This window comes from Notamacropus eugenii, chromosome 1 (assembly GCF_028372415.1).
Source record: "Notamacropus eugenii isolate mMacEug1 chromosome 1, mMacEug1.pri_v2, whole genome shotgun sequence".
Lineage (NCBI taxonomy): Eukaryota > Metazoa > Chordata > Mammalia > Diprotodontia > Macropodidae > Notamacropus > Notamacropus eugenii.
The window spans coordinates 544,977,337-544,989,498 of record NC_092872.1 but is presented as its reverse complement, the minus strand read 5'-3'; the positions used below and the strand labels follow the sequence as shown (position 1 = coordinate 544,989,498).

Sequence of the window (12,162 nt, the reverse complement as noted above, 5' to 3'; positions counted from 1 at the left end):
CCTCTTTCATCATAAACTCTATGATGGCAATAGCCCTAGTAACTACTCTATGAAGGTATCATCTTCTCTTTCTTAGAAAACTTAAGTACAGAAGAGTAGCTCTCCTTCATGCTTATCATAACTTTTAAAGAATGGAATCATCTTTAAAGCAAGTCACAATTTTTTTTTTCCATTTCCATCCATGGCAGAATGAATTGCAACAGCTATCTGGCTAATTGAAGTTCTTTATGATTTAAATATGATGCATCCTTTCCTAGTTCATGATTAATTCTGTGAAGTCATCTAATTTAGCTTTCTGTACCAAGTGGTCTGTACCGTACTCAAACAACAATAAAACTTCTTTTTGTTCTTGGTTGATACTTATACCAATGTTCTATGTCATACCCTCCTCCCACCCTTTGGCTTTTTTATTTATTTTATTTTCTCAGATGTAGATATCTTTCTACTCAAGTTTCTCATATACTTGATTCAATCCAGATGACCAAGTCTGATATACAGATATGCATATGTATATGTGTGTGTCTTTTGGATATGTACAGAACAAAAATATTAGTAAATAGTTGAAAACCAATATGTAGAAGAAAGCATTTGGAGACTTCCTCAGCTCCCTCATCGAATTCAAATCAATAGGCCTGTTTACATACACATACAATGTACATATGTGTCTACATGCCATATACATATGTTCCTATACATATAAGTACATGTGTAGATATATGTGTACGTGTATACGTGTGTGCTTAACTTAAGTCACCTTGATTCAAGAACTGTAGTTCACCTTATTTGTTATACACTGTGTATTTTTATACGAACTGCTAAAGTCATGGATCACATTGTCATTTCTTTTCTTAAATATTGTGTCCTGTGACTTACTATTTCTTTCTGGTATCTATGGCAAGTATGTATCCAAATAATTTTGTGTGTATATATGTATGTGTCTGTGCGTGTATATACATGTACACACACATACACAGATATATGTGTCTGTATGGGTCTGTGTATATTCTTTTTCTTTCCTGTTTTCAGGGTCAGTAGTCAATAGACAGGTAGGTTGTGCCCTAGCCAGAACACAGTTGGTGTTTTTTGGTTGTTACTGTTGGTTACACATAATTAAGGCAGAAATTTGGGCCAGAATCAAGGAAAAGAATTAATATGGGCTTTTTGCTTATTTTTTTTTAAACTCTTTGTATTAGTCAAATCCCAAATCCCCCAAACTGATGTTAAATTCCTTAACCTGGCCTCTCTACAGCTCCCTTGTGGTTTATATTCCTCCTATGAAAGTACAGGCTTGGATCCCTAAAATATGTTCAAGGAGTATGGGATTCCCAATAAGGATTAAGTAAAGTGTGGAAGGAATTTTCAGATTCACTAGTTCAAGTTTTTCATTTTACAGATGAGAAAACAGGTTTGGAAAAGTTATGTAATGTTTCCCCAAATAATATATGATGCTTATAACAATCACCTGTGAGGTGGACAAGTTCCACAATGGTATCATATTTAAAACTGGAAAAAAATCTTAGCTAGCCCCAATCTGTTATTATATAGATGAGGAAACCATAGACAAGAGAAGTTTAGTGACTTGTCCAGTCTCATTTAGTTTATAAATGCCAGAGCTAGAATTCATGTTCAAGCCTTTTTCCTCTAAATTCAGTGCATCTCCTACTCAGTCATGCAGTCAGTGTCAACAAGTATTTATTAGGCACCTACTACGTGCTGTATGCTGTGCTAAGCACAAGGGATACAAAGAAAGGCAAAAACTGCCCATGATCCCATGGAGCTGACATGGTAATGGGGGGTGGCAGCATGAAAATAACCATATACAGGTACAAGGTGATTACAGAGCAGGCATTCTAACTTGTAAGAATGGGTGGATATGGGTAGACTAGCTTAGAGAAAGGGTGGGGGTGATAGCAGGGTAAGCTACTGGAGAAGATGGAAGGGGATGGGATCAAGGGTGAATGTTGCAGCATTTAATTAGACAAGCACGAGACCATCTCTTACTGTGAGACAAGGTGAAGGAGGAGATTGGGGAGGTGTGTGTGTGTGTGTGTGTGTGTGTGTGTGTGTGTGTGTGTGTGTGTGTGTAATAGATGAGTGACATGATATGAGGATTAGAGATAGAGGATCTCTTAGTGAATGGCTTCACTATTTTTGATGAAGTGTGAAGTCTTTAGCTGAGCAGTTGAAAGAATGAGATCCTGTGAGAATGTAGGAGGTCTATGGCATAATGACCTGGAAAAGAACTGAGGAGAGGGGCTGAAGATCACCGTGAGGAAGAGTTGGGGGTAGTAAGGCACAGACTCATTATTATCCCTATTTACATATGAACTAAAGTTAAATGAAGTTAAATAACTTTACTAAGTTCATTTGGCCAGTAAGTTCTGGAAACAGAACAAGGACTAGGATTTCTGGCATTGAGTCTAATGTCTTTTCTGTTCCACCACACTACAATACTTCTCAAAGCAAGCAAGTTTGGTAATAGATGTAATCATACTTTGAACAACCTTAGGAATGGTGGTTATAGTAAGAAGTTCAATTCTGCTTAAAAAAAAAAATTATCTTAAAAAAAATGTAAAACGTGATAGTGCCTTAACCCAAGACATCAGCTACAGAATTTTGAGTGATTCTGTGGTTAAAGATCCTAAAGAATGAGATTTTCCTTTAATTGTTGTCACTGAGATGCAAGCAAGAAAATTAGGCTAATTAAGCCTACCCCTGTGCCTTTTATAGGCAGCAATTAAAAAAAATCAGGGTTTGATTGCACTTGATGAAATACAGGGATGATTTAGTACAAGCAGAAAGTGATGGCAAATTTTTCAACTTAATTCAGCACTCATAAGAAGTGTCTAGATTAACAAATCTTTTTCTAACAGCATCCTGTTTACATGAAGAATAACATGACCACCAAGCATGGAAATAAATAACATGCCTATTCTTCCTTAAGTGAGAATAACTGTGGCACCTTGATATCACTTGCGGTTGCCTGCTGTCCAAAGTAGGGCTTGATCACAGCAAGGGGAGCCAGGAGCAAAGGGCCTGCTGATTTTTTCCTGGTCTACATGACATTGTCTGGTTGAAAATCTGGACCTCCTTCTGACTAGCTTAGATTTCTTTCCCCTCACTCAGTTAGTGAGGACACAAGCCTAAAATATAAAGAAGTTCTTATCTGACCAGATCTTCCCATTTCAGGATTAGTTTTTAACACTAGCCCTTTAAAAAATTTCTCTTCCTGATGTCTGGCTTGTCTTTCTTCCCCTGCAGCACTGAGCCTCTCTGCCTTACTATACACAGTACTTTGCATTATTGTGTTCTTAATACGTTTTTCTTGCCTGAATTACTATTTTATCTCTGCCTTTTTTAAAACTGCATTTCATCTAATTTCTTTTATTTTTTCACAACTTTTTATTTTAAAAGGGGAACTGGAAATATCAACATGAGAGCAGCAAACAGAGTAGAAAGCATCAGGGCAACTGGGAAACGGTACAGAGCCTAAATGAAAGAAATCAATGGCCTTCTTTCCTCTCATAAGCTCTAGACAGCTCCAAAGACCATGGGCAACCAGCACGTCCTCCAATCCAAAATGCAGAAGGTCCCTGAGACCCAAGCATAGCCCCTAGAGGAAAAATTGAACTGCCTCAGTCACATATCTTGTGAAGGTCAGGTGAGGGGCACTCAAAATGTCTCCTCAAAACATCAGCAAATTTCAGTCTCAAAGTCTTCCCAGGGTAAATATCATCCTCATCATCATCCTCATCATCATCATCATCACCATCACCATCACAGTCACAGTTATTGTCATCATTGTCATTAAATATTTTTACTATTTATAATAGTAATTGCTAAATTTTATATAACTGTGCCAGACACTGTGCTAAGTGCTTTACAATTACTATTTCATTTCATCTTTCAAGCAACCCTGAGAGGCAGGCATTATTACTTCTATTTTACATATGGAGAAACTGAGGCAGATAGGGTCACACAGCTTATAAGTGTTTGCAGTCATATCTGAATTCAGGTCTTCCTGACTCAAGACCACATACTCTGTTTGCTGCCCATCTAGATGCAGTGATTTTCTGTCATCTGAGGCATTTAGTCTTTGTGTGAGGATACAATCATAACTAAAAACTTGAGTCACTTCCTGATATGTGTCAGTTCCCTACTGGAATAGGAAAAATATGAATGGGTAATCCCAGTGGGGGTATGGTTGGGTGGAGCAAGGGCAAGGTCTCCACAAGCTTCACTTTAGAAAATTATCTTCTGTCCAGGCTTCATGAAGCAAGACTCAGGAGAGGAACATTACCTAAATCCCTGATTAATTAAATCAATCAACAAATATTTATTTAAAAAGACACAGTGCTTGATATCAGGAAGACTTAAATTCAAATTTGGCCTCAGACACTTATTAACTATGTGACCCTGGATCCTTTTAACCTAATTTGCCTCAGCTTCCTTATCTGTAAACAAACTGAGAAATAAATAGTAAATCATTCTGGTATCTTTGCCAAGAAAACCCTAAATGGGATCATGAAGAATTGGATACAACTGAAATGACTGAAAAACAACATTTATTAAGAATGTCTGATAGTGTGATATGTATGTATATATGTATATGTGTATGTGTATATACACACATGGGTATGTATGTATGTATATGTACAGAGTTTGACAGGTGAATGTCCTGGAATATTATTGAAATTTTAAGAAACAACAAGCACAATGAATACAGGGAAGCATGATAAGACTTAAATGAACTGATGCAGGACCAGGAAAGCAATACACACAACAATTCCAGCAACTGAGATGGAAAAGATCTACCACAAAATAATCAAACTGAATGTTGTGAAATTGCAAAAACAAGAATGGCTCCAATGAAGAGATTGAGGAGGGGAAAGCCTCCTCTTACTTCTTTCTACCACATTAGGATCCATCAGTATGGAACAGTGTATATCCCATCAGGTTTCTTTCAAGTATGGATTGATTTTAATGATTTTTCCCTCTTCCTCTTCTTTTTTTTAAAAAAATAATCCTTGTTACAAGGTATTACTCTAAGATGGAGTGGGGAAGGAATAGAAGGAGAAATCTAGGTGATGTAAAAAACAAAAGATCAATAAAATATATATATATATATATGTACATATATATTCTAAAGTGTAGTCCCGTTGTACGCTACCACTCAGACCTTACCAGGCATTTTATCTTTGGTTCTAAGTGTCATAGGTGAAAGGAAAATTTAAGTTTAAGAAAACACTCAAGCTAGTGAATGTCCCAAGAAAGGCAAATATTAGAAGACTCAAAGGTAGGAGCCAGCTTTTGAAGTGTTTTAAATGCCAGAGGCCTTTTTATTTTATCTTGGAGCCACTGGAGTTTATTGAGTTAGGATGACATGGTCAGATCTGCACTTTAGGAAAACGACTTCAGCTGCTAGGTAGTCTCTTCTGTCAATGAAGATGGATTATAATGAAGAATGATTTGAAACAGGGGATCAGCCAAAAGATAATTCCAGTAGTTCAGCTGAGAGGTGATACAAGCTTGAAAAAGTTTGAGTCTAGAGAAGGGGATGAGTAGAAGAGATGTAATGATAGATACAAAGTTTGGTAATAAATTGGCTATGTGGGACAAGTAAGAATGAGGAGTGGAGAATGATACTGAGGTTTCAAGCTGGAGTGATTGGGAAGATGTTTTAGCATTAGAGAGTTAGAGAGAAGTTTGGAAGGGGAGACAATTCACTAGTTTAGTTTTAGACTCATTCTATTTGTGCTATCTGCAGAACATAAAGTTCCAGATGTCTAAAAGACCCTTGGTAAATTGAGAATGGATTTCAGAAAAGAGGCTAGACTCAAATATGTAGATCTAGGAATAATCTGCATAAAGAAGACAATTAAACCACTAGGAACTATGGGTTCATTAATAAGTGAGTGAACACACACACATACACACATACATATATGCATACGTATGTATGTATACATACGTATGCATATATATACATATATGTATATGTGTGTATGTGTGCATGTCTCTCTCTCTCTCTCTCTCTCTCTCTCTCTCTCTCTCTCTCGGGGGCACAAATAGAGAAATCAGAGTCCCACCAGTCAGGGATCTAATATTCTACCTGAGAAAGACAGCACAAAAAAGAAAGTTCAGCTGTAGGGCAAATGGAAAGAGCCCACATTTCTAAAGGATCTGTGGAAATGTGGATAGCAAAGCTCTGGTATCATTAAATGAAAGTTTTGGGTTTCTAGAAAGTTAAGAGGCAGGGTTGATGGTTAAAAACCTTAGGATGTGGATGCAGTGCAGATGGTAAGACCTGGTGGTCCTCCATCTGATCAGAAGGGATAAAGTTGGTGACTTTCATGGCATCTAAGCCATGTGAACCTCTAACAGCCACTATGGGTTCTGGGAGGGTGAGTGAGCCAACCATCATTTAATAATCACCGACTGAATACTACTCATTGTGCTAAGCAGTGGAGACACAAAGAAAGGCAAAGATCAGTCCCTTCTCTCAGTGAGAGATAACATAAAAACAAGATAAATGTAGGATAAATTGGGGGTAGTTTCAGAGGAAAGACATTAAAATTAAGGCAGAAGTAGAAAGAATCATTGCAGAAGGTAGAATTAAATGACACTTCAAGAAAGTCAGGAATGTAGAAATTCTGAGAGAGAGAGAGAGAATGCTAGGTATGGGGCACAGCCAGTGAAAACACTCAGTGGAGTATTGTAGAAGAACAGCAAGGAGCCCAACGTCACTGCATCACGAACAGAATAAGGTATAAAAACATTGGAAAGGTATTAAGGGACCAGGTTACAAAGGGCCTTAAGAGCTAAACAAGATTTTATGTTTGATTTTGGAGGCAAATGGGAGTCACTGGAGTTTATTGAATAGTCAGTATAAAGGATGCATTTTCAGAACTGCTTTAAGAAGGTAAATTTACAAGATGACTAATACAAAAATAGGTTTTGCATGACCTCATATGTATCATGAGCAGCATATGTTTTGTTTTCTCAGTGACTGGGGGAGTGGTGGAAGCAAGTAGAGAATTTGGAAGTGAAAATATTTTTTAAATAAAATAAAAATGATAAATTTAAGTAGAGCAAGGATTGAAGTAGGAAGAAACTTGAGAGAGACTAAACTGTAGGATATTATAATTGCCAGATGTGAGAAGATGCAGGCACCAGGGTAGTGGCCAGTGTCTGAGGAAAGAAGGGAATATAAGAGACATATTATGGGGCAGCTAGATGGCACCTTGGATAGAGAAGAAGGCCTGGAGTTAGGAAAACCTGAATTTAAACCTGGCTTCCGACATTTATGAGTTGTGTGGCCTTGGAAAAGCTACTTCACTTCTGTTTGACTCTGTTTTTTCATCTATAAAGTGAAGATAATAATAGCACCTATCTCCAAGCGTTATTGTGAGGATTAAATGACTTGATATTCATAAAACACTTAGCACAAGTGCCTAGAACACATAGAACACAGGCAGTACTATATGAATGATTTTTTTATTATTGTTGTTATTGTTACGACCAAGACTGAAAAACTAATTGGATGTGGGGAATCAAGAGAGTAAGAAGGTTGTGAGCGTGGATTCCTGGGAGGAGGATGGTATCCTCAACAGTAACAGGGAAATTGGCAAGAGGGGAAGTTTGTGGGACTGGGATGGGGAAAAGGGAGGAGGATGAGTTTAGTTTAGTTTAAGATATTTATTAAATATCCAGTTCAAAATATTTAGTAGGCAGTTTGGCATGTGAGGCAAGAGTTCAGAAGAGGGGTAATGACTGGACAAATAGATCTTAGTTATCTGCATAAAGACTAGATAATCCAAATCAATAGAACTAATGAAATCACCAAGTGAAATGCAATAGAGGGAGAAAATAAGAGTGTCCAGGACAGAGCCTAAGAGGACAACCATGGTTAGTGACAATGCCCTAGATGAAGATCCAGCAAAAGAGAAGGAAGGAGTTGTCAGACAGACAGATGTAGCACCAGGAGAGATCAGTGTCACAGAAACCTAAAGAGGGTGTCAAAGAGAAAAGGATGATGGATAGTGCTCAAGGCTGTATATAAAGGACTGTCCTATGGAAGAGGGATTGGCTTTGTTCTATTGGTCTCCATAGGGAAGAACCAGAAGAAGTAAGTGGTACTTGTTTGTTGAGGAAAATTTCCTAACAATTGGAGATATCCAAAACTGCAATCAATTGCTTGGAAAGGTTGTGGGTTTCCCTTCATTGGGGGTCTTTAAGAACAGTTTATATGACCACTTATCTTGTATGTTATACTGGGGGTTCCTTTCATATAAGTTGAACTGGCTAGTCATTTAATTCCCTTCCAATTCTCTAATTCTATATTTCAGTGATTCTTTGAAAAGTCAAAAGAGAACTTTCCTTGTCTTAGAGTCACCCCATGCAAAATCACAGAGGCAGGAGATGGACTTTCACCCAGGCCATTTTTCAAACTGTCTAGCAGCTGGTTTTCATAGTGTATAAAGTGTATTACAGGGAACAATCTGCATTTAGCCCAGGAAGATAGGCTAGAATGAGATTTATCAGACTCTAGTTTAAGCCTAAGTAAATTGTAGCCCTCCCAGGGGCCAGGGTTACACAAAGAATCTCAGTTCAGTCATAACCTAGTGCCTAAGGGCTCTCTTCTGGACCCTCCTGGCTTAGGAGTGATTATCAATAGTAGTTGTTGCTGTTTCCCTCCAAGCCTGATGTCTTTCTTTTTCTTTGCCTCATTAAAGGGGCTATGCCCTGGCTACTTCTTAAACAGGTCTATTCAATGAATGGGCATTACCTCACCCTAAGTGAGTACCTGCATAGACCTTGGCCTAAAGGGCTCAAGGTCTCCCAGTGCATCCTGGGTCATCTCCAGTCATCCTGATGAACATCTGGTCACTGGATTCAGATGGCTCTGGAGGAGAAGTGAGGCTGGTGACCTGCACAACCCTCACTCACTCAAAACAAAGTCAAGGGCAAGTCATGTCATTATTTCTCTGATGGCATGGTCTTCTTCGGCTACGAAGGACGAACACAACAGTGTCTGCCATACTTTGGACCATTCATTGTCCCCTCACTTCTGCTCCTGTGTTAATCATTTTACTTGTTTTTAACAGATTTTAACAGTTCACCTTCCTAGGAAAACTTCTTAAAAGGAAACATGACTTTCTGCAAATCTACTGGTTTATATATTAGTCCATATTCCTTAGGTTAGGGTGGAGAAGAAATAACTTTTAAAAATCCCTGTTTTTAGCTTTCTCTTTTAAATGCATTTTTCCCATGTTCTCTTAGAAGAACATGATTGAGCCTCCATGACTAAATTACAGCTGTGAATACTGTGCTCTTGGCCAGGCTTTCTACGCTATTTGTTTGGTTGTACTAAATAGTGAACCACAACAATAGTACATAATCATCAATGCACAGGGACCAAGGTTAGAAAACAACTCTCCTTCAAAAAGCTTACTTTGTTTTTCTTTATCAGCTCCCATAACGCCATTATTGTCAAATAATAATAATAATCTGCTTTCAATTGTGATACTTCTCAGTCTAGCATTTCAGTCTGTACTGACTGGGGAGAAAAAAAAGGCATTAAGCTATACAAGGTATACTGAAGTCTTCCTCAGGAGCTTCAGCAGAGCATGAGTGTTGTGGTGCTAACTTCCCTAAGGCTATGGCAAAAAATATAAACTCTGGCAGGGAGTGCCTACCAAGCTGGAAAGGTAGCACGTACAAAGCCCATTGATTCAGTGTGTGTCTGCTTTCTGAAGGCTAGACTAACTAAGGACAAAAAGGCTCACTAATTTTCTGGCACCAGGTGATGCCTTCATAGAGTCATTTACTTAGGTCCAAAGGGGTTGAGATTCATTGGTGGCTGGAGTAGACTCACTGATGAAATCACTTTCCATAGCAACCCAGGATCAGAGATTTAAAGCTGCAAGGAATCTTAAGCATCATCTAGTTCCATCCCCTCATTTTAAAGAATATGAAACTGAGAACCAAAGAGGGAAAGTTATTAATCCAAAGTCAAATAGTCAGTAAGTCTCAGAGGTAGGATTCAAAATCAGATCTTCTGACTACAAATGTAGTGTTCTTTCTACTGCACCATGCTTATAGTTTGGTGTAATTTAACTCGCATATAATAGTGACAAATGATGCCAATATGATGAAGAAAATGTCACTTTTATGTTAAACTATTTTGAAGTTACTGACAAACTCAGGAAATATTTAGCTTCCTATAGTATTTCATGCAATTCTATAAGCATTCTCCAACTACGTAGGCAACTTCTTATAACATATGTGCCCAAGTGGTTACACAAGATGTCCTTAAACAGCCCTTTCCACTCTGAGATTTTATGAATGAATGTTAGTAGCTGAGTATCATCACAACCACTCCACTGGCAACAGGAATCTTTAGGTGCTTACCTCCTTCTTGGTGAATTTTGGGGAGTGATCGTTTTTGTCATCGATGAGGATAGTAGCCGTTGCTGTCCCAGTTAACCCAACGTCCAAGCCAGCCATGTCCTGAGCTTCAATGATCAGTTCATACTTAGGGTTTTCCAGAGTCTAAAGAAAAAAATATAAAAGTACTTGTTTCAACTGTGGATGGTTCTTTAGAGGGGCTGAGACAAAGATTGGCTTATAGGGTATCGTACAAAACCAATTTTTCAACCAGCAAGTACTTATTAGGCACCTATTATGGGCCAGGTGTAAAGCTAGGTTATGGGCATACAAACGTAGAAAGAAAGTGGTCTCAAGGAAGTTGTATCTACTGGAGGACATGACAGCTATAAATACATACTATATATGAACATCAATAATATGTACATGTATACACATATGCATATACATGTGTGTATAGGTATGTATGTGTGTGTATATATTTGAAATATGTATGTATATATGTGTATATATATGTATATAAAATCAGTTTTTTCATTTAGGTATTATAATCTACTAATGAGATTTCTCTTCTCTATTGTATGGTCACACATCTAAGCATTTCATTTTGCTTCATGTCTTTCAGAATCAAATATGTTCAAAAATAAATCCTCTATATTTATTAATTGCAAGTTACTATATTAGTTATTTTAGGATACAAAGATAAATAATTTGTATTCCTTATAGCTAGTATTTATAAAGAGGTTTAAAGTTTGTGAAACACTTTACGAATACCTTATTTGATCCTTACATCCTTGAGTGGTAGGCATTATTATTATCCTCATTTTACGGTGGAAAAAACTAAAGCAGACAGTAGTAGAGTGACCTGTCCATGGTCATACAGCTAGTTAAGTATCTGAGTTCAGATGTGAACTCAGATTTGAACTTCTTGACTATTCACTTCTGTACCCCTATCTACCCTATCACCTAATTGACCCTCATCTTCACTTAGTTTATATTTTAGTAGGCAGATATTACATATCCCCAAACAATGATAAAGTAAAGCAGAATAAAAAAGTGCGTAGGAGAGGAACAAGGTGACAAAGAATCAGCAAAGGCATAATTGGAAATTATATTAGAGCTACAAGCATCATTTCAACTAACAGGGGAAGGACATCTCAGACTCAGCAAACTAGGTGAATGATATACCCAGGGAAAAGGAGGTAATGAGGTAGCAGTGAGATCCCCTTCATTGCAGGCTATTAGACAAAGGCTGCAGACTACTTTTTGAGCATACTATAGTCAGGATTCTTCTTTTTTCTTCCAAGTATGATTTGTATCAGATCAGTGAGACCTCTTATTAGTTTAAAATTCTGTAGTTCTGTGTTTGGAGCTAGTACAGGGTGGTATAGGACAGGGTACAGTGAGATACTATAAAGTAAGATTAGAGCCAAAATAAGGAGGATGTTAAATTACAGTAGAAGTAACTCAGACTTCATCCTATAGTCAACAGAGCACTATGGAAGGTTTTTGAATGAGTGAAATAAACAAAGCCTTAGAAAGAGTGACCAGAATGCAGAGCTGAATCTGAGAACAATGAGAACAGCAGAGGTATAGCTAGGGCTGAATGGGTAGGGTTTTGCTCAAAGGCATGGAAATTCAGATCACCATGACAGTGCTTATATTCTGTAAGCAATATAGAAACGACTGAACATAGCACCTACTTCATAAAAAATAATTAGTTAAAATAGGAAGCTATAAATTGGCTCATTTTCTGGCTCTTCTCTTGCCTTC

General features: G+C 37.7%; 1 protein-coding gene across 2 annotated transcripts in view; it reads right to left on the bottom strand.

Moving 5' to 3' along the window:
• The window catches only part of CDH13 (cadherin 13), a 1,297,228-nt gene that overhangs the window by 167,423 nt on the left and 1,117,643 nt on the right, over positions 1-12,162 (bottom strand). For both annotated transcript variants that reach the window (XM_072634209.1, XM_072634208.1), the window contains exon 8: positions 10,414-10,554. In XM_072634209.1, coding sequence (XP_072490310.1) covers positions 10,414-10,554 — 141 coding nt within the window. The remainder of the gene's footprint in view (positions 1-10,413; positions 10,555-12,162) is intronic.